Genomic DNA, 23,405 nt, shown 5'->3' with positions numbered 1-23,405 from the left:
AGAGGTGCACATGGAATTTCAGACACTTTCAACTGGTGAATTTCCACTTAAAACCAAAAATTTCAGATTAATCGGTTAGCTGGATAAAAGAACCATTCTTAAAGTTAAAAAAAAATATATATATACATACACAGATATAGTTCAAGTAGGAGGCAAAGTGGAAGAGAAGCAAACATTTATAATGCTCTCCACTTGTTTTTTACAACTGCCAATCAGTACCATATACTTAAAGGCATAGTGAAATGCTGGCGTGCTTTGCGAGGAAAACCAGGGAAAGCTAAGTGCTACATCTTGGAAAAGATAAAATTAAATGAATTTTTAGTATGAGACAGAAGAGTTATCAGAAGTGAGGGACAAATTACTATGGAGACTTAATACCAGCACTCATGTTCTCCTGAATCCAGGGAAGCACCGCACTGAGGTCTGTGAATATTCCTGGAGATCCTCTGTTGTAATGTTTCTTCTTCTCATTACTTATCCAGCCCCGAGCACACCCCATCCCCCAGGAGATTACACCAGCAAGAGTCCAGGCACCATGCTTACGCCGGCACAGAAGAGGGCCTCCTGAGTCTCCCTGTAAAAAACAAGCCCAAAACCCACAAGAGTGCGTAACATACCACTGAGCAAGCCTTAAAGAGTTTGTGGAGTTCTCTTTTGTGCCATACTAACAAACCTGCAACACAGGGGAACAGCAATTTAAAAAAAAAAAAAAAAAAAAAACCACACCAAACTGTGAAGACAGACCCTTTCTTTTTTATTGTGTAGTCAGGATTGTCAAGGGATGGAGAAGGAGAATAATTCCCTTATGAGTGCATTTCTGTTGTATTTTAGCATGTAAAAAGAGTGAGGAGGGGTTTTTTTTACCCCTATGACAAGGAAAAATCACTTAACCTTTTTCCTCCCTTTAACCTTAATCCAAGGCAACACTTTTTTACCTCCCTCCTCAGGATCTTAGCAACATTAACTAATGAATTCATCAAGCGTTCTGAAGTCAGAGAGCCCTAAGCATTATGGCACTGGAATACACTGCAAAATTGCTCTCAGGAATTTGTTGTACAACTCATAAAATAATTAAAATCGATGCACGTAATTAAGTGCAGTGCCCCATACAGAACCTATGAAAGAATTCACACATCAAAATACTCCAAGTATCACATTTTACAGTGTGTGTATTCATTCAGGCACACAGAGCATTGAGCTTCTGAGAAACACTTGTAAGTACACGAGCCCTCTGTTCCGCTGACCTGGCAGGCATCTTTTCCTCCATCTGGAAATCCAGCACACATTACGGTGTCACCATGGATGGGTTTCTTTAAAGTTGATAATGCTCTTGAACACTCCTTACTGTTTAAGATTGGTAGATTGACTTCATGTAAGACCTGAGGGAGTAGTCCATCTGAAATACACCCCAAAAAAAATTCTTCCTAAGAAATGCTGCAAGGTGAACTTAATGTTCACTGCTAATACACACACACAGAGTTGTAAACTTGATCCAAGCCATTTTATGGTTACATAAACATCCAGCTTTGTGTATAAGTGTTACAGATTTAAAAATGTTTCAAAACTGAAATACAGGTCTACATATTGTAGCGATGTATTTTGAGATAATTCACAGGCAGGCACAGAAACTAGCAGAGATCCCATTTTGAGATTACGATTCTTACAACCAGTTGATGTTTTATTCTGGTCTGTCTATGACCTGTGCAATCAAGCTCTTAGCTTCAGCAATAAGACACTGAGAACCCTGAATGCCAAAGAACAGTTTGTGTGGCTTACTCTCATTTAAACGGCCCCAACCACAAGCAGTGCAGATGTATCCTGCTTCAAACTTTTCACCTGGATTGGGAAGACATGCTGGCAAAACTGACGAACCTGCCACACATGGACATGAATTTTATTGATAAGTATTTGAAACAACAACAACAAGAAGCTTCCTTTCTCAGCTGTGGTTTTTTAACTAAAAAGTATTGTTATTTTTGTGGCATCTGAAAAAGTAATCTGGCATTTGACAATTTATCTGTGCCACCATTTCATAGTGGTTTTGAATAAAAAAAAAAAGTAAGTCAGGAGCACCACAAGCTTCAGCCCAGGTCTTGCCAATCAGCTTAAATTTAGCTGTTAGTATCATCCAAACTTCCATTAGAAAACGTAGTTGCTCACCTTTGCAGTGGCAAAGAAAGAGCAACCTAGTGACACAAACTGGAGCCTTTGAAAGAGAAAAGTGTACGAAACTCACTATTACCTAAAACTGATGTGAAGTAGCCTTTAGAAAACCTGACTGTAAGGCAAAGTTAGCGTATAGCTGGGCAATGACTGGCCCACGGGCCAGGAAATGCGGCATCAGCATCCCCCCCTCCCCTTCCAGCCCAAGATGGGCCATTCTGCCACTCCCAGAGACAATCCCATTCTCCATTCTGCAGTCTGCAGGGAGGGAAGAGAGGGCAAATAGAGGGGGTGTGAGTAAGGTACAGACAGCACTGCGGTACACTCTGCCCTCTGCTCTGCCTCTGACTAGCTTTACCATTCACCAGAGGCAGAAATCTCCACCTACACAGATAAAAAATAAACACACCTATTTGGTCAAATTTTGATCTCCTGCATCCAAAGAACAATACCTTTTTCTTCAAGGGAGTATTAAATCTGAAGAAGATCATTTAATTCAACTGATATCTTTTTCTGTCTTACCTCTGGTATTTTAAATCCTTCAGTTGCAAAATACTCTGGAAATTTTTAGTGGCATGATCTGACAGCTGTGCAATGGGTTTAAACTGAGTTTCAAGACTTTTCACAGCATCTGGAAGGAGCAAAGGCCTTACCTTCCCCACTGAAAAAGATCACAGATAACCATGGTCTTACTGAAGTTGAAGGCTCCATCCAGCTTCAGAAGGGCAATGTCATAGTTCATCGGCCTTCTGGGGTCAAAGTCTGGATGTTTAATGACATATTTAACAGGGAGTGTCTGCTCGCCAGTCTCCCTGATCCTTAAATCGTGCTCTCCTGCAGTGACACTCAAGTACTGGAGTAGGCTCCTGAAAAATAGAAAAATAAAAATTCAGCTACAGCATCTTCAACATGAAAGAAAAAAAATACAGTTGTTTTTAAACACCGAAGTTATTACTACTGATACCTAATACCTTTCATCTTCAGACTTCAGAGCACATAACATGTACTGTCAGCAAGAGCTGAGTATGCCCTGCAGCAGAAATCAGGAGATGAAAAGGACTGAGAAGAAAAATCATTTGGCCACACTTCTGACTGTGGTTTGGTGGTCCACTAAGGAACCAGGTCTTTAAAAATGTGTTTAAAAATCTTCAGTCACATCCCTTTTTGGAGGAGGGAAGATTTGGACATAATACAGAAAAATTAGGACCACTTCTCTAGCATCCTCAGTTTATACCTTAAAAACATAAGGAATCCTGCTTTAGGGCTCCTAGTACCAGATCAGATGTGCATCAAGGAAACACAAAAACAATCATTATAAACTTTTTATTCTGCTTCAAATTTATTCACTGAACCTGAAGAACTATTTTTGCTTCAGGAGGCTTTATGCCGATTTAGATATTGCCTGTCCTTCTGTAGTTAACACAAACATAAATCCGCAGTTATTGGCTAATTTGACCAAGATGTCATCACGAACAAGGGCAGATACAGATCAAATTTATAATGCCAGGTTATCCATTGGTATGAGATTCAGCATTAACTATAAGGGAATTAGAACCTCAGTGAAGCCACCACAGAATCAGAACTGAAGCCTTCTGTACAATGTCACAGATCCCTTTTTTTTTTGGCACTAAGGCTGAAAATCATCAGTGTACAAGAGGTTAGAACTATATCCATTCACCATTTAATTGCATATGCTCTGCCAGTTGTTAATGCTAAAAAAAAAAAAAAAAAGTTGCAGTCACCTGACAATTATAGTTTGGTACAGATTTTTAACCTACACTTCCAAAATCAGTCTCCACCAATCCCTGTCAGTTTATTTTATTCTTAATTATTTTTGAGATGTTCAAAGGTTTTGTTATTTCTCCCTTTCCATTAAAACACCAAAAATACTGGTTACAAATAAGAGGAGCACCTGTAAGCAGTTGCCACTAAAAGCTGTTAGAGCACACACACACATTTTCACAATCAATGTTTTGCTGCACCCGCAGCGTGCTCCTGAAATCCCACACCCATACCTGTCCAGGATGCAGTGAGCTGCCGTGACCACCCACTGAGCAGAAACAATGGTGCCTCCACAGAAATGCTTTTGCCTTCGTTTCAAGGAAACCTGCATCATATGAAGAAGGCACGTCAAATAAAGGAAATCTTTCTATCTGCTCTGACTGCATTTGAGGAAGAAAGGAGAGAGTACATGCAGGTACTCTCTGAAGATTCACATAGCTGAAGCGCATGCTGCATTTCGAGAAACACTTTCACGGCATTCTTACACTCCTTAAGTCTAAGGGTTCCTAAACCTTGCTGTTCTCCCCTCAGCTGTGACTTGGTACCTGGAGAGAAGCAGCCTACGTGTCATAAAACGCCAAGTCACTGAGGTATGCAGCACGCTGTGCACGTTGCTACGTATTTGAGCATTTTTCCTTTGCAGGTCCATGGGAGCACTGCAAATTCATGATTCCTGACAACAGTTGGGGACTGGGGGTGGCAACCTTCCATGCCTGATCTTTGAACAGTTTTACCCATGCCTCTTTCCAATAGGCTAACCTACAGACGCTCTTCCAGAAATAATGATGAACAAAATAAAAAAAATATAAGCAAAGGTTTATCAGGTAGCGGGACAGGTTCTGTTTCCTCTCTGCCTGCTTCACTGCTTTTCATAAAAGCAGGGTGGAGCTCAACAATACAAGTGTCAGTAAGCACAAAGTATACCTGTTTTATCCTTCTGTCATTTCTACAAAAAGTCAGGACTTTGTTCTGAAGATAAAACCACATTTGCTCGTGCAAACCTGCCATGGATGTGAGCCTTGTTTCACCTGGGTTCCCCCAACAATCCGGGTGAAAAGATTAAGGTAACTCCATGGTTTTGTCTCTTGAGCTTTCTGCCCGCACTTAGGATCTGAGGAGCAAAAGGGGAAAAAGAAGGAAGGATTCAGTCTGGATTTAAGTTATTCTACATTTTTAGTAACAGAATTGGAAGGCATAGCCTGGCACAAAGGTCAGCGCAGTCTCTCTACTATGACAGGAATCCCATCTTGTAATTCCTAATACAGGCTACCCAGACTAAGGCTGAATTGGGCTAACAAAAAGGCAAAGTAATTTATTTTCCAGAATTCTACAAACGAGCACTGCCCAGTTCAATTGTAGTGCACTTCCCACACTCAACAGTGGCCATGTTGGGTTTTTTTTGAAGCTGTATGAAAACCCAGTAGAGCCAAACACATCCCCAAGACATTTTACTACAAATTCTGTTAAACACCACATTGTGAGAAATTTAGCATCCATAAGTTGGAACATTTTATTGTTGTTCTGGCAGATCGGTGGCTGTATTCAAAGGATGGGGGACCAATACTTGTACACACTGTCTGGAAAATGTGGAATCCTCCAAACTATAAAATGCAGTTTACAACAACTACAAAAAGGGTTTTGCAACATCCTCAGGATTAGCATGGTTGATGCAAGGGATTACAGTGTCACAGTAATGCTGACACAATGCTTCTTACCCTAGCTTTTAAATAAAAAGGGCTTTATACAGAAATGATCCGGTTCGTTTATCTGATTTTTTTCAGTCTTTCCCAATTCTCACTGCACCCACCTTTTTCCCATGTGCAGTGATGCAGTGAGGAAAGGGGAAAGAGGAAACAGAGACAAAATTTTAAGAAATAAGATTTAGGTCATACCAAAAGGAATTTGGACTGGGGAAATGGGCAAAACTAAATAAAATAAAAAACTGGATTCACAAACTAAAACTTTCCTTTTTTTCTTTCCGCATTTAATAAGTCTATTTTCCTAATGTATGCAAGATTAGATTAGAAAGTTGCAAGTTAATATTTCTACCAATACTATACCAAACATCTGTATTTTGACAAATGCCAAAATCTTCTGCACCATGGCATTTGTAAGCCCAACAGATTCCTGACTGCTTCAGGACCAACGTTGTTCACTGTCTGGATGAGAGGTTTCTGTGTAAACTGCATCACATCCATCTGCCCGGCAGGACGCTGAAGCAGTGACTACTGTTCTAGAGAACACTCTGCTTTGGACGGCTTAAGCAAGTAAATTACTATGATGATTTAGATACTGCACCTGTGTTGACAGCCAAACCAGAGATTTTATAGTGAAAACAATCGATTTGCAGAACATCAGAAATTGAGCTATACATTTCCCCTTTTTACTACTGCAAATTTAAAATGGAAGCAAAATGGTTATGCAAACAGCCAAGATCTAATTTCCACTCCAGTTTGCTATAAATCAGTAAATCTTCATGAAGGAAACAGGAACAATTACAATCATTACTTGTTCCAGAAAAAGAATACTCTGGATTTTAAGACATAAGACAACACAAAGAGACTCACTGTATTTTGTTAGCAATTCACATGCTAAACCATGACCTTCATGAACTTGCTGCAAACCTGAGAGTATTCCATTTTATTTATTTAATTATAAATAATATTTAATGTTACTTGCTCTGAATCATCAAGGAATCAGACAAAAGTTTCATAAGAATTGCTCGTTAAAAGATAACAGTTACAGACTTAGACTGGAGCAAAAGCAGAGAATGAAAACTAGAGCAATTATCCTAATGCTACCTTGTGTCTAGGTCTAGGAGCTCTTAGGATCAAAAACTTAAGAGGGTGAAACCAGTGCAGCTTCTTTTTTTTTTTTTTTTTTTTTTTTTTTTAGCACTGACTCCCATGCTTGTCACTGCTTAAGAACAAATCCATTAGTACTGAGAAAACTGTTAAAGCTAGATGTGAAATTCTCATCCTACCTTTCTGGAGAGCGGATGGTACAGCATGAAGCTCTGTCATACAGACTATCCCCGTCAGGAATAACTTCAGCTTACTGGGGGCAACGTGCATCTTGGGGTGCTAAATGACTGCGTGAAAACAAGGAGAGTTTTTATAGGGAAAAAGAAACCCAAATACTACACTGCAGGAGAACAGCAACTAATTGAAGTAGAAGTTACTCATTAATCCAGCCATAAAGAACTTACCCGCACAAGTAAGTTTTCCACATTTAATGGAGCATGATTTTTTCCTACACCATTACTGAAGTCTTTGCTGTAAAATACTAGCTAAAATCCTCTCTAAAACTACTTTTTCCAGGCAAAATGACAAAATAATGTTAACATCGCATGTTTTGCTAGCAACACGTGCCCAGGCTGATCTACACATTCAAGTAGAACACACACGAACAGACTGTCAATTGCTATTTGCCTCTACAATTTCGACAGCTTTTGAAGAGGCAATACCTTCCATTTCCTACACGCTTTATATTTAGACTATTTTACAGACCTGAAAAGCATACCAAAGGTTTATGTTGGCAGCATGCTCAGTGTTGTACAAGACAAAGATTGCTCTCCACATCAAAGTGTCATTTTTTCCAAAAGAACAGTTGTTTACATCCCATTTCTGATAGGGAACTAAGGAGGATGGGGCTCCGCTTTTTAAAAATAATTCAGTAGTGCTGCAATGCCAGTTCCCAGTCACTTTGAAGGCTAAGCTCCACTTGTAATAGCTATTTAAGTACAAGACTATTCAAATCCTAAATAAGGAACACATCAGCAGATAGATTAAAAGATCTCACAGAACAGAAAGCATAAGTTCAATTACCCTGACAATTCACTAGTTAAGACTTTCATCTCATCAGTTTTAGCGAGTATTGCCTGACTTGGAAATGACTGAACAAAGTGGTAAATACAACTAAAATACTATCTGAACTATCACAAATTCATATTAAATATATAAGCACCAAATAAGACATTAGAATCATCAAGGGAAGCAACAGCTGTACTCTGGATGACAGAAGACACTCATCTGTAACAGAAAGGGCAAGGGATATTTGTACCTACAAACAAAGAAATATTTACACAAGACAGGGAAAAAAAGACTGTTAAGTGATTGAGATCCTCAGCTTCCCCTCTCTTTGTAAAAATGTTGCAATATTTCCACCTCAAACACTGCCACAAAACCCATTATTTTCACAAAGGAAATTCATTAAGCTTTAAAAACATGGTGCAAACCATACATGCATGCTAATACAGATTTCAGTCTTGAACACCTCCATAGTCATAACTTACCAAAACCGTATTTTTCAAGATGCCAACAGGTAAATGCAAAATATATATACTTTTAAAGTAAGTTGCAACAGTAATTAAACAGTTTACCTTTTTGTGGTTACCACCACAATGGACGAGACTTATATTTTTTAAATTCTGTTCTGGCTCCCGAAGAAAACAATTTAGCCCCAGTCTACTGAATATGTTTGATTATTTGGCCAAGGATTTCACAATACCCCCCAGATGCACCATCAGTCAACACCCCAAAAATCATTTCTGTATTTATTCAATTCTAGGGTTTTGTTGTTCTTTTCCTCTGCTGCCAGCTTTTATTCTGAATATGCAATTTCATAACAAACAACTGAATACAAACCCTGTCCTAGAAACGCTGAGTTGCAGTTGGTTTTTCTGTTATAAATATATAGAACTTCTTAAAACTGCAGTTTTCCTACTGGTCCTGTGGAGATCCTGAATTCTGCAGCTTCTGAAACCTGTATCACCAGTATCATTCCAGGTCTAATTCAAAAATTTCGAAGGCTGCTTTCCTTCATTAATTCACTTGCACTTTGCAGGGACAAAACAAAAATCAGTTCCAAGTACAGCAGAGCTCCCTGATCACCCACCACAGTGACATCCTTTGGAATGTTGCCATCCAACAGGATGATATAAAACCAAGAAAACACAACCTCTGCAGTTATAAGCGATGCTGTGCAAACTACATCTGTCACATTAGCAATGAGAAACAGAAACATCCGGCCCAATTGCAAAGAGAGAAACAATCAGCCCATTTCAAATTTATGACAGAGAGGCAACACTTACTGTGCAGCAGCCAAAGAGGTCAGAATGAAAAAGCATAGAAGGGCACGTTCTGTACAACCTGCTCCTTATCTGGGATGGCAAAACTGAAGTGCAGGCTTTCTTGTCCTACTATTCTTTGTTCTCCTCTTTTGCTAACTATTTATCTTTCTCCTGAAGCTGTTATCTTTATGCTGTATGCAGACAGAGGCACTAATGACTTTACCTACTTCCCCCCCTGGATAGCTGCTACTGCACATAAAACCCGTGGCTTTGGCAGGCAGCACTGCCAGCATCATTCCTCAAAGGCAGGCAAAGGTCAGATCTTACGGACTTGATCTCCATCCATGCATTTGCTCTGAACCTCCATGCAGAGCTGGCTTTGTACCCTGTTGGCGTCCTGTACCTTTGTGGTAAGAAAAACAAAGCCATTAAATCACTAACTGTCCAAAATGGCCTGATCTGTGTTTTAGCAGATAGAGACAGTCCCTAACCCCAAAATGAGTGAGTCTGGCCTGCCCCTTTGTTTGCTGTGCACTCAGAGAATAAAATGTTTGTAAATCAAAGTATGCTTGATGCTGTAGAAATGTATATAGCTGCTCCTTCTGATGAGGCTATTAAAAAATAAACACGCACACAAATCAGTTTAAGACAAAGAGAAAGCAAAGAACATAGATAACACTGATCATCAGAACTTTACAGAATGGTTGCTCAGTTCTTCTGGTTTTGAGGGGGTTTTAACGGGGGTTGAGGGCTGGAGGGAAGGAGCGCAGGCCGCTTTTCAGTGAGGGTTAGTGGACCACTGAGATGGCCAGACTGCACACATGAAAAACCACTTTCTGTTCTTGATACAAAAGTTGCTTCGTGTTGCTCCTCCCATCCAGGCAGGAAGGAAGGTGGAAAACTTACTCACCTAGTGACAATGTGAAGTTTAAGAGAAGAGGGAATGAGGAGTGAAAGACCGAGGGGAAGGAGGGTAAAACAAGCAGCAAACTCTGGTTAGTAGTTAACCTATTAGAAGATGAGTAGAAGAGACACTCTTTAAATTAGACTGTTCTGTGTTGGGTTTGGTCATGGGTTTGTTTTTTTTTTTTTTTTTTTTTTTTTTTTTTTTTTTTTTTTTAAACACAATGAGCTATGCTTTCAAGGGTCACTGATCACATCCGAACAGTTTGCAAGGTCCCTGCTGGAAAACCCATTAGCTCAATAAAATGAACAGTTTCATATTTTAAACAAGATATAATATCTTTAAATACTAAGTTTCTTAAATCTTATCATTCATGTACTACATTTACAAATAAATGTATTTGTTATTGCAGTTATTAACTGAAAGCAGATTTAGTTTTAATAGGGATTAAATGTACTTGTTTGCTAGTTGTGCATGAATTTTCATTTTCCAACAAACTTATTTTTCACCAGCTTTAGCCTACAGTCATTCAAGGTACTTGATTCAAATTACGCTCAAGTTTGATGTAACAAAAAAAAATCAAGTTTCACTCCCAAGATAAGCCTATTATTGTCTACCATTTCCCTGAAATGAAAGAAGACATTAAGATGCATATAAAATACTGAACAGCACCAATTTTAGTATGTTTAAAACACCACCACCACACATACTCGCTTTTTTCAGCCAAAGCCTTCATGTTACTTCAAAGATCGACACATTGAAAAGCTGAGGGAATTACCACCTTGAAACTCTCAATTCCTAGAATCAAAACATTATACACCTCAACTCACAAATATGTTTTTCCCTTTCCCTCTCTAAAATATAGTCTCATCTCAGAGCACAACCTTGCTGTTCTTCCCCGTTATGCCTTCAGCTGGGATTCATATACCTTTTTAGACCAGCAGAGATCATTGATAAATTCACTTGACCTCCTGCAAAAGACAAACCACAGAACTTCACCTCAACATTCCCATATGAATCCTAGTTAAGCTAGTTTTATTGTTTAGGATTATAGCTAGGTTTGGGTAAACACTGTAAAAAAAGATCTGCAAGCTAAAATTTTGTAGCAATAATGCTCACAATACTATGCCTCTTTCTGAAAAATGAAGATAGCCATGATTTTTCTGTCGCCAGGATTTTTTTGAGGAAGCAAAACGAAGCCTGAAAATTAATCAAATAAATATTTATTAAAAGGTCAGAGACAAAAGTTTAAAGCCAGCCGCACTTTGAACCTATTTAATTTCCATCTATTATTAAAAGCAGTGCTGATGATTGGTTGCTACTATACCAAGGACAAACAGTAACTGTTGAAAACACACATGGCAAATGCTTCACAGTGAGCCAAAAACCGGATGTATGTTCCCACAGTGCTTGTAGGTTCAAAACAGCTTTAAACCAACCCAGGTTTAGGCTGATACCAAGAGCACGTGTGCCCCATCTCCCACAAAAGTCCCTTTTGCTCCCGTTCCCCCTAGGCTAGCCGCAGTTATGGTCAGGCTGTGTGGAGAGCTGAATACGCTTTTTTTTCATAACTGGATTTGCTTTTATAGCTGGATTGGTTTTTTGATCAAAGCTGTTACTCAAAAATCGAATGCTAGTGTCAATGTGAAGGAGAAGGAATGAATGCATGCACTAGCATGCATGTTGATTACAGTCTCGACTTACTCTAAAACTCACTCTGGTTGAAGTTTCACGGTTGCTTTAGAAATCTGAAATTGTATTCCCCTAAAAAAGACCCAGAGTTTTCAGTTCTGTCCCAAGCTTTGTTACAACCTCCTATCTAGTTCTGGTTAGTAAACGTGTTTCAGCCAAACATTCTGCAATATTTAAGTACCAACTATCACACTCTGGGGATTACGAAGTCCCTTTTCTTAGGGCGTGAAGACCCCTAAAAGGGCAAAGTATCTTTATAGACCTTTAGCAGCAGAGTTAAGCATGAAGTTAAACAGTACAGTCACCTAGTGACTCCATAGTTCAAACAGGAAAGTTGCTACCACCCCTGCACAACTTACGTCCACTCCACATCCTCGCAAGTATTAGTCAGCCTAATATATCGGATTCCCTTGGATGCAGGCTGCTTTCTGAGACTTTGTGCTTTTAAGATTTCCTCCCCCGCTACCACTGCATTCCCATTCCAGCCCTCCACATAACAGAAAGGGGCCAGTGTTCTTCCCTCACAGAGACATTTAGTTATGTTTTATTGCTTCTAATTAACTAAAGTAAGGACTCTGAGGAAGCAGTAAAACAAGAAAGGTTGGCTTTTAATAATGTTTTTACTTCAACTGGCTATATGCTCCTAAATTCTTCAGTTGACCTGTCAGGGCACTGAACAAAGTGTACAATAGCAAGAATGTTCAAAAGAGTACTTGGTGAAGTAAGAACCCACAGAACCCCCCCCAAAGACACTGTTTCCTAGAACGTTTGGTCTTTAATTCAGGATTTTGGATATGTATCAAGATCTATTTGAGTCTCCTGCACAAAAAAAATAAAAAGAGGAGCACAACTTTAGAGGAAAGGCACTAAGCTCTTTTGCATTATGCAGAGGGCAGTCGTTGCTGTACTAGCTAAAAGTAACTGGTAACCAAGAAGTAAAAGAAACATCTACTGGCTTTTTTCCATTTTTCACAACAGCTCCATTTTTCCTGCTTTCAGAGCTCACCAGCACGTGAGAATTGTATACACGGGCTCAGTCACTTGCATCTGCAATGTAATGCTATGACATACATTCTCCTTCTGTAGTTAAGTTTTCCTATGGACAGAGATTTTACCTTTCAAAGTAAACAAGACCACAACCAAACAAGATGAACAATGTCAACAAATGCAAAAACACTGCAAGCTATGAAAAGGACAATGTGTTAAGATATAGGCCAAAGCTTCTCCTGGATAGAGACCAGCCTTACATCTCCAGGATAACTGAGTAATTGGGAAAGGACAAATGAAGGAAGAGAAAGGGAACAAAGTTGTGCTTAGCTCAAGTATTTGGCCTGAATATCTCAAAATGCTTTTTAAGGAAAGATTGATACTAACGCTTTTCAGCTAAGGAAAATCTAGCATATGGATTAAGCAAATCAGTGACAGTCAGAAGTGTATGCTCGTTGCTTAGCTCCCAAACATACAGCATCCCCTCGGGAATGTTTTACTGCTAATGAAATGCAGAGTCTTTAGCACAGTGGCAGCTCCTCGGTGTAAACGTAAGCAAAAAATGGAGGAACACTAAAGCCTTAAATTTGTGTAACTGTACTATTTTATGCTAACATACTAGCGATTCCTGGCTTTGCTCTGCAGGTATCTAGGCCCTATGCTTAGCACACGCTCACATCCAGAAGAATAAAGCCTGAAACGCAATGAACCTGAGCTCACAAGGCGTTGTACCACAGAGAAGTTATGATGAGCACAAAGGGGTGAGGTCCTGGCCCTCCTCACTCAGCAGGCACCTCAGCGATGTCAGATGCAAGGCGCTGGAGAACAGGCCCTCCACTGCTGCCAGCCAGCTCTCAGCTGTTCCACACTGCTTCGGGCAGAGTCCACCCGTCCCTCCCGCTACAGGCACTGCGTGTGTGGAGGAGAGCCCTGAGGATGCCTCACACAGCCAACTGCTGCAAGACAAGCACGCCAATTAACAAGCACATTTTTACATCATACCACAGTTCCACAAGGACACCTGAAATGATGCTAGTGCAATCTGCCATGATTTGGCTGAACAAACGTTCACCAAACAGGCCTTGTAGATTAGGAGACAATATTTTTTCCCCAAGAATGTAATTTCATCTCTTGGCATGACTGATGATAAAGAATAGAATGCTTTCCAGTGTAACTAGTTGAGCTACTTCAAAAAATTATACACACCTATTAAGATTTATCATTTTTCCCTCACCATCCTTTTGATAAGAATCATTCTGATAAGTTTATACTGACCATCTCATAGGAATATATCTCCAGCTCACCTACACATGTATCAGCCCGTGCTTTGCTTAATGCTTCTCTCACCTTTGGGCTGATACTAGGAAGTCATAGCTGGACACGCTAGATTTTCTAGATCTAAACATCCATCCTGATTAAGCATTTCTATGATGGCTTTTTGTCATAAAACACAAACAACTCCTTCACGTAAGAGCTGACATCAGGAACCACATTTGGTATGGCCTTTTGATGACTGTGTTATTTTTTTTTACCTGACACTATAAATGTATATACCGGTAAGTGACAGATGCAACATCAAGTAGGAGAAGGGGCCACACAACCTCTTCTCTGTCATCAGCGTGAAACAATACAAGTGAGATTACAGTGCTGACCTGTCTGTCTCCCCTCCCCAGCTTTGGGTACTATTGCCCCTGATACACACTTGCCAGCAAGCTCTGATTATATATTATCTTCCAACAAGGTTCAAAACATCCTAACAGACAAAGGGATAAAAGGAGAATTTGTCTGCTACATAAAGACATTCATAATAATTACATCACATCAACTGCATGTGTCTTATTAAAAATTATGCACATGGTCCACAATAAATCCAGCACATTACTTGATTTTTTGAGAGCACAGTGAATACATTTTAATGTCTGATTTTAACATGGGAGAAACATTTACAGTATTACAGCGCTTAAAGAATATGCTCAAAATACATAAATACACTCTCTCAAACAGTGGCGAGATGAATTCTTGCATGCTTTTTCAGAAATATATTGGATATAAAAAAGTATTATGTGAGCATGGCTATGCTGGCAGTAGTGTCTGTACTTCACATCCCCCCAAGACGATGACAGGACAGCACTCCAGGTGCCTGCTAAATTCACCACTGGAAGTCCAAAACTCTCGGTATCATTGCACAGCCTGCAACAGCCTGTACCCGCACAGAGGGTACCACAAGGAGATGGAACTGAGTCCAAATGGTAGACAATCAGAGATGAATTTGTCAAACTAGCTTAAAAATCCAGGAAAAGGAAGTCCAATAGGAATCCATGTGTTTGCTTTGATCAGTCAGCAGAGACCAGCTTCCACTGTTCCAGAAAACTGGCACATAACCACAGTCTGTTTGCTCTTGGCCAGGCTTGGTCTCCATGACTAAATAACTTCTCTTCAGGACCCAGGGGAAAATGCAGTCAGCGTAGGGAGAATCAGAGAGCAGATTCACAGCCCTCGGTCTGCTGGTTTAGACTGAAAGGTCAAGCCAGAAAAGAGGAGAGAACAGTGACAAAGTAGCATGCTCATGAAGCTGTTTATATTGTGCCAGAACTGTAGAAAAGTGAATCTAAAAAATCTTTGGGGGATACTTTCCAGGCTGAAATCTGGGTAGTGGGTTTTGGGTTTGTGAAAGACTCAAGATCCACAGTCCTCACTTTTAAACGTGAAAATAGAGACAGAGAGAAAAGGAGAGCCCGTGAGGAAGACTGTAACAATGTTAAAAACAGAACCTGTCTTCTGTCTACAATCTCATGCTACCAGAGTCATGTAAGAGTGCAGAAAGCACAAGCAAAGTCAGCCCAAGCCCTTCAGAGAGATGGGGAAAGCTAAACCCAACAGGATTACTGAAAGATGATGGGATGTTTCCTTTATTTATAATTAAAATACAGCCAGTCAACTGCATTCATATTTATTCTTCTAGCTGCCCCACATTAATATGGAAACAGTAATCTTCATTGAAACTAAAGTAGGACGTGTTGTGTTCTGTTTTCAGCTCTGCCATAAGATGGCAGAGCAGCACCATTTCTGTCATGGAGGTAGTTGATGTACATCTGGTAGTTTGATATTGCCCGGTAAACATGCAGCCATGCAAGTAGCTGTAGAATTAAAAATCAATTGTTTCCCCTCTTGTACCACAAAACAAACCTCATTCAAACCCAGTGAGATATCTAAAGTCGTATCAGAAAACTGAGTTAATAATCCTCTTGAGGATTTTGCAGAAATAAATTTTAAACTGCTGTTATAATTGCGGAGAAGGCTTAAGAAAAACCAAGAAATTAGCAATGCTATCTAATCATAGTAAAGAACCACATTATGAATAACGGCATCACACGGTTGGCACAGATCTTGCTGCATGATTTCTGCATGGCTTTTCCAGTTTTATATCTCACTCTCCATGGTGCATGTACAAGGGACAGTAAACTTAAGTAGGATCCATCCTAGTACAGGTACATGCATTGATACAAAGTTATCTGGGTTTAAGCTTCAGGTAGCTTGGAATTCAAGCTGAATAAATATCCCTATTTTCTCACTTTTGTAACTAGGCTCCTGCTGCCAAGCAGCAAAGACTTAGCCAGCAGCTTCTATCAATGCAACCGCCTCCAGTATCTTCTGCCACGGAGGACTCGCTGCTTAGGTGTTACAGCCAGCAATGAAAGCACTAGTCCTCTCCTTTAGGGGAAGATGCAGCATACGTTGTGCTACAGTAAGACGCACATAGTAGGATGAAAGTAGAAAACTTTTCTGTTGAAACTGTGGGGATTCCCCATCTCTGCCATGGCAGATGTAGCTCTGAATACCGAGTAGGAAATGAGAAGTGTGCCTCACAAAATATTCGCACCTTGAATGTGCAAACACAAGTGAAGTCTTCGCAAAAATGACCATGGCAAGGAGAAGAGGCATAAAGAACCCAAGTGAAAAAGCTAAATAATAGAGCTACTAAAAAAGCAACATTGTTTTACTTAAGTAATGTGATGGTGCATACTGAGGAGACATGGATGCGCAGCCATTCCATCACGTCTGCTTTGGAAGGGATTCCAACTGTCTCAGCAAGATTTGGCAAAGTTGATAGAGCTTGAGGGTTTAGATTACTACTATCACATCTCCAATGACAGGCCAGAGCAAGCTCCAAGCAGCATGCTGCAACAAAATTATCATGGAAGAGTCTTAATAGTTTAAGAAAATTAAAGTAGTTCCAGGGCCAATGTGAAACTTCAGTAGGGAGAAAACTGAACTACGCACAGGTCAGTTCTCCTGCAGCAACTCAGTCAAAAACTGGAGGCCTTTAACGAACATCACAGAACACTACAGGAACCACATTGTGCTCAAAGAGACAGGAAGCGGCTTTTACCTTTCATCAGCAGATGCATGATATTCCACACAATCAGCGTTAATTAAAGCTGCTCAATTCTTTCCACTCAGGACAACCGCAATACAGTCCACCTAAGCTAAGCAGGCAAGTTTTACTGTCAGCCCTCTTTCTTCAAGAGACAGTTATTTCTAACCTAGTGGTAACGTGGCACTAGGAGACTGGTCAGTGGCTCAAAGCCATGTGAATTCAACAAATACAGGCATAGTGTTAATTAAAACAAACAGGCTTTATTCTTGAGTTGGTGTAAACAGGAGACAGAACAAAACCACCTATAAATTCTGTAAATGCTTGACTTAAGATTTCATTGTCATGGAGGTCGGCCACACAGTTGTGAGCAGTGCTGTGCTGATCATGCAAGATCTCTGGCCAGTTTTGAAAAAAAAAAAAACAACACCCCACCCAAAAAAACCCAAACTCCAAACTAGACAGCAAATACTAACTCCCTACAGAAAGACAGCTGAAACACACTGAATAGCAGTGTTTCTTTCATAACTTTGTGCACAATGCAACCCTTTTTATGTAGGAAAGTGCCATGTCAAGCTCTCAGAACACTGCAGTTCACAAATACTGCAGAATACTGCAGTTTTGTGCCACTCTGTGCTAGTTTATACTGACCGGGTACACATCACTTGCTGCACTGTTCCTTGCCCTAATGTAATATGCATAGGGGTGCATCACTAATTCATGATGCAGGAACTCTCAACCTCCTCTAAAGCAAAGGTCAGGGGTAAACTGCAGTTTTCGGTATCCTTTCATGCAAAAAAAGCCCCAACATAGAAAACCTGAGTGGTACACAAGTGCATGGGCAGATGGATGAAATGAAGTGGGGTAGGATAAATAAATCTGCAACACAAGCACATCGAAGTTCAGTGAGGCACATCTTAACCTGCTGAGCAACCTAGCAAAAAAAAAAACCAAACCCACCAAAAACAAAACCCAAAAAGGGCATTTCAGGGTACTGAAATATGTATGGTGTTGAGCAGGAGCCATACCAGGGCTGCAGACTAAAGCCAGCCAGTGGAAGTGCTACCACTGACATCCAGGAGGATCTCTCCACCAGGCAACTCTTTCAGTTCAGCAGCTCCTGCACCTTTTGTATGCTTTTCTCCACCTCGAAGAGCCGCTTTCTTGGTGCACTGTATTGCTACCTGCGATGCGAGAGGTCCTCCATGGGCCTGGTATAGTCTTTGGAATCCTGAACTGTTCCCAGGTAGCAAGAAAGCAAACCAAAAGGTTTCTGCAGCTCTCAGTTTGCGGGAAGGATGCCAGATTTAGGATGATGAAAAGTTAATAATTCAAGTAGTCTCTAATTTTGTTATTGTTAAGGCAGGAAAGAATCACGCAAGAAACTTGTGGTTACTTAATAGGTGTGTTCAGTGCAAGTCATTTTTCAAACACCAGATAAATGAAGAGTTTAACACTGCAGTGCCACAAAGCCATCCTACGGACCAGGATTCAGCAACGAGCACAAGAGGCTTCTGGTTACAGTCCAATTTTCCGTGTTTTCACAGACTTTATCACTTGTGAGCTGTGTTTAGCCAAGTTTTTCCTACGTCCTAGATTAAGTTAAAAATAAAATTAACACGCACAAAGCAAGCGTCTAGACTTCGTAATTGTGGAAAAACCCTGACAACAGAATTGGGCTTAAAACTTCTTAAAATTCTTTTTTTTTTTTTTCCAGTTACATTCACTCGTTCCTCACTCTGAAATATCTGGTTTACTGTACAAAATTCTATTACTGATACAATTAAACAGAACCAGAATTTCGTCTCTCAATTACCATTGCGTAAGTGGCCACTGCAAAGGTCAGAATGGCAAAATGGCTAAATTCATCTAAAAACAGAGGGGAAAAAAAACCCCACCAGTATCAGTCCAGAACCTCTGAAATGCCACTCTTCTGTTGCACATTCTACACGTTTCTGACCATTTGGACACCCAGAAACTTCAATATGGAAAACTCCCCAGTTCAGCTGAGGCTAATAATCTTGACTTCTTGTCAGAAAAACTGACGCCAGAGGAAGCTCCATTTTGCCAAACTTCCAGAACTGGCCAAACTGGCACCCAAACTTCCCAGCAAGCACCGTAGTCTTTGCTAGTGTTAAGCTCTCTACTATATCTTATAATTCTTGAAGTAAAAAAACGCTGCTTTTGGGATTAAAGTTAGTTGGGTATCAAATCAGCTGCTGCAGTGTAGTTTTAATCGGACAACCTCAAACATCATCTGAGCTGGGTTCTTTGCCTATTTATTTTTCCGGAAAATTCTCTTTAATCAGAACACTCCTCTTCCTCAACAAAATGTTAAGTGTGTGTGCGTGTGTGCACGAGAATCCCTGGAATGAGCTGGTTTTGCCATGCAAAGTATCCTTGATGCAATATTTATTTCAAACCTCCCCAGAAGACTCACTTCACTACGTTTGTGCTCCTGCAGTTGAAATCGATGGCAGCAAAATCAGGCCTGGCCTGTTTGCCAAGTTCCACTCTGAAGGGCTTCAGGCTGCAGACAGAAAGTTTACTATGGAAACACCAACAGTCTCCTAACAACAGGGGCTCTGAGCAATGCTGCAGGAATGTGAACAACTTGGAGCTGATCATCAGAATTTCCTCTATTTCCTATCTCTGCAGGCAGAGCACTCAGCGCGGCACCAGCAGTGACAGCCTGCAGTATTACCATGTAACAAGAGAGAGAAATAGGTGTGTGAAACAAAAGATTAAATAAATCTCAAGGCATCTAACCACAAGTGAAGTTAGACGACAGGCTAGCAGCAGCCCCTGCAGTGGTAACGCTGTATTTGTCAGAAGGCACAACGAAGTTTTCAAAACTAGAGCACACAATCATTGCCGCCGACATGCACCCAATCTATCGCTGCTTACCTAACAGTCTGTGAGCAACAACAGTCCTTTGTATGATCCCCGTTTTAAAACCTCCTCTTTTGGCTTGCTCGCTCTAGTCAAATGAATTGTCAGTCCATAGACTCGCTGAAGCAACAGCATCTGCAATATCATTAATAATGGTGTATCAGCACTTCCACTCAATCACTGCTTAGCTGTGCATTGAAGTTTGCTCTAAAAATTAGAACACAGCTCCTACAGAACTGTAGAAAAAACTAAAATGATTTTCCCCCCCCTCAAATGTGTGCAGTTACAAGCTCCCAGGTTGTTTTTATTAACTGGCAGGAGGAAAGGGCCTTTCATGGAATGCACCTGAACTTGCTTCTCTTCTTTCACCTTTCCATTTATTGCTACCTGCTCAAGCATGTGCAGAGTATTTTTAAGGCTCTGATACCATCTCTCTGCAAGTTCATTTACCAGTTGTCAAGCTTTCAAACCCAAGGGTAAACAAACTAGAGCCTACCCATCTTAACGCAGTCATCAAAACAGTTCTTATAACAAGGTTTTTACTTTTTCAGTCTCTTGATTAATATTTTCTATTCAAAAATCAATTGTTCTGGAGAAGAACTTGGTAAAAATACATGCACCAGCTTCTCTATGTGCAGTAATTAACAGCACAAGTAGAACTGTAAGGCTCTGCACACTGCATTGACCAACTAGAGATGAAAAACCAATCTGTTCTGTCAAGCAGAGAAAATCCTCTCGTACACCTTGACCTGCAAGCATTGGAGCTTTTGCTACAAAGACTGACACTGAAAAGCCATTCATACATTTGTGTACGTACATGTGCCTGTACAGTTTACACAAATAAGCAAATCGTGTAATTTAGAGGATGATATTTATTTGGAAATAGGTATGTTTGGGGTAGCATTTTACACTTCTATTCACTGACATGGAAAATGTTTAATTCTATTACAGTTAGAACTGTCTGCCTAAATATCACAATACAGCTGGTGCACACAGCTCAGCACAAATCAGCAAAAGGCCAGAAGTTCAGCAGCAAGGAAGACTTCGAGCCTTCATCAATCGACCACCGCCACATTTTACAGAGCACGTGGGGTTGGGGCAGGGAACTATGTAAATGATTTCTGGGAAACCATTTGAATATGCCTGCCTTACTGGGAAAACTATGTTACTGCCTATATGGCCTGAGGGCTTTTAACTCTTGTGTGTGTGCCTTAGGGGGAGAGATCCCACACCCCCCGGCACGGTAATAAAGGAATACCTGCGTAATAACTCAGGTTATTGAGTTTTCACTATGTCGGTCTGCACACTGTTAAATTGATTTGAAAAGTACTGACTGTATAGATTATTTACTTCAGTACTTTTTAAAACACTATTTTGGTAGACACAGCACCACTTACAGTCTCCTGAGGCAAGCCTATTTCCTAAAGAAGTTAGCTGCCAGGTAAGAGAGATCTGGGCTCTGCATTTCTTAGCTTCCAACAAAGAACTAATCTTCAGTCATTATTTTCTAAAGAAAAAGAGGTGAAAGAACAGGAGTGTCAGGAAATCTGCTATGCTAGTGTTACAGTCTGAGCACATAAAGAGAGTAATTGTGCATCACTTCTCCAGAACACTGAATATTGCTTTTCTAGTCAGCTTACTAATGCACACAGTTCAGAATGTTAGTGCAGTTATCTAAGCACAGCTTACCAACTAACATCACATGTATTCAAATGACTTTAGCTCCAAAACAACCCAGACAGTGGCCAGGAGTCTGTTGTTCAAAACCTGCAACACAATCAACATTTAAGGTACAACCTTCGTACCTTTTATCTTTCCTCAGATACTTCGTTTTGGCAGAACAGCCTGAGACACACATCATCCTACACCAATTTTACCAATAAGCTATAACCAATCCCTGCAGGAGCAAAAATCAGTGTTTGTAGTAACTTAGTAATGAGTGTTCACTTCCAAAACAATCTCTAAAGTGGTTATACTTTCCATCCCAAAGAAAAGGACGATGGCAGAAATATTTGAAGAGCAGCAATTAATCATCCACCTTCCATTTTAAACTTTCACTTTCCACTTCTATTTCAGACAGGTGCAAATACTACCACATGCTATACAAGTTTTACTTAATCCAGTTTCCCATTTCTTTCACGCACATGCTCTTCTTGCTTTCAAAAGCTAGCAGGGCAGAAGGCTTTAGACACATCCTGAGAAGTAATTTCTGCAGTAAGGATGAAGTGTTTCTTCCCATTTTCCACATCTTACGTCAAGACACTGGTGACAACCCATGCTCCCCCACTTCAGTTTTGGTGCCCCCGATAAATCATGAACTTGTCAAAACTATTAACATTTTAGCATCTATTGTTGGTTTATATTTCAAAAGCCTCTTTCAGAAGCTCACCAGCGGACACAAACTTAAGAGTATTTAATTCTATAGCACAGCATCAGTTGGCAGCCCCGAAGAATTTCCAGCCTAGCTTCAGGTCTTCTCCTCAGACCAAACAGTGCTCTTTCATCCACCCAGCATGAAGACCACAGCATCAACGCAGCAGAGGACTTAAGGAGGCAGTGGACTAGTACAGTTTTGACGCAAGCCAAGCACCCAACAGATGGCACAACTTAGCACAGGCATTCTATATTTAGCCTTCTTGCAAAGCAGTTATGTTTTTTAAATAGTAATGGTTAAGTGTTTCCTCCCTCAGTTCCAAAAGGAGCCACAGATAGAACAGCAAATCAGAAGGCACAAACAAAAATGGAAGAGGAAAGACTGGCAGTATATATTGTTCTCTATACACATGTACATGCTTATGGAGATTATGAGACATGTACACACTAAACACTTTGGAAATTTTTCAAATTATTATACAATGCTTGCAAATTACTATGTATGTTCATTACATGATTAATGCAACTGAGTAATACTTTGAAGAAACTTGAGAACTCAAATCTGTTGCTGTGGATATACCCATTCTAAATAGAATTCTGCTGAAAAAGGCTATTTCCAGGGAACATAAACACAGAAATAAACCAGAAGGCTAGACAACAGAAGCCACGTGCACATTATACATAGTTTGAGAAGTCCTACGAAATCCAGTAATGAGTAGACAGCATAGTGTTAGATAGCCAGAAGTAAAAGCACCAGTAGTTTTTCCACGTCACACATTTTACATTAGAAAAAATAATCACCTTGTTAATCTTACAAGTTGGAGTGCCGACTGCGTGCACGTGAAATCACATCCACGTTTTCCCAGTGAGCTATGTCTGGGAATTTACGCTAGCCTCCCAAGCTACCCAGGTGAACGATACTCAAGTACTGAGGAGACATCAAGAAGTTCTACAAAACCCAGAAGCCATCTGACATATTTGAACGCCCACTAACACACTATATATGCTTCAACAGAAAAAAGAAAAATTGTTGCCTGCAATCAAATGAACTACGGCTGCAAAAGGCCTACAGCTGAGAACAAACGCTTTAATTAAATGCAGTGAAGCAGAGGAAGCAAGCAGTCCCTCTAAAAGCAAGTGTTACAAGTCAGTGGGGGGGTGGGTGG

At 40.3% G+C, this 23,405-nt stretch overlaps 1 protein-coding gene across 7 annotated transcripts in view; it reads right to left on the bottom strand.

Annotated features, from left to right (window-relative positions):
* Positions 1-22,855, bottom strand: part of OVCH2 (ovochymase 2) — a 38,177-nt gene extending 15,322 nt beyond the window's left edge. For 2 of the 7 annotated variants that reach the window (XM_026850874.1, XM_026850877.1), the window contains exons 1-8: positions 9,038-9,424; positions 6,929-7,036; positions 4,947-5,056; positions 4,179-4,270; positions 2,857-3,029; positions 1,777-1,872; positions 1,245-1,396; positions 379-574 (exon numbers count right to left, since the gene is read on the bottom strand). In XM_026850874.1, the coding sequence (XP_026706675.1) occupies positions 379-574; positions 1,245-1,396; positions 1,777-1,872; positions 2,857-3,029; positions 4,179-4,270; positions 4,947-5,056; positions 6,929-7,019 (910 nt within the window). In that variant the 5' untranslated portion in view covers positions 7,020-7,036; positions 9,038-9,424. Of the gene's footprint in view, positions 1-378; positions 575-1,244; positions 1,397-1,776; positions 1,873-2,816; positions 3,030-4,178; positions 4,271-4,946; positions 5,057-6,928; positions 7,037-9,037; positions 9,435-19,881; positions 20,060-21,263 lie in introns of those variants that run through there. The other 5 variants (XM_026850875.1, XM_026850876.1, XM_026850880.1 and 2 more) reach the window with 5 other exon arrangements.
* Between the last annotated feature and the right edge of the window lie 550 nt (positions 22,856-23,405).

This window comes from Athene cunicularia (assembly GCF_003259725.1).
Source record: "Athene cunicularia isolate RWA chromosome 5 unlocalized genomic scaffold, athCun1 chr5_part3, whole genome shotgun sequence".
Taxonomy (NCBI): domain Eukaryota; kingdom Metazoa; phylum Chordata; class Aves; order Strigiformes; family Strigidae; genus Athene; species Athene cunicularia.
This window is presented reverse-complemented; position numbering and strand designations above follow the sequence as displayed.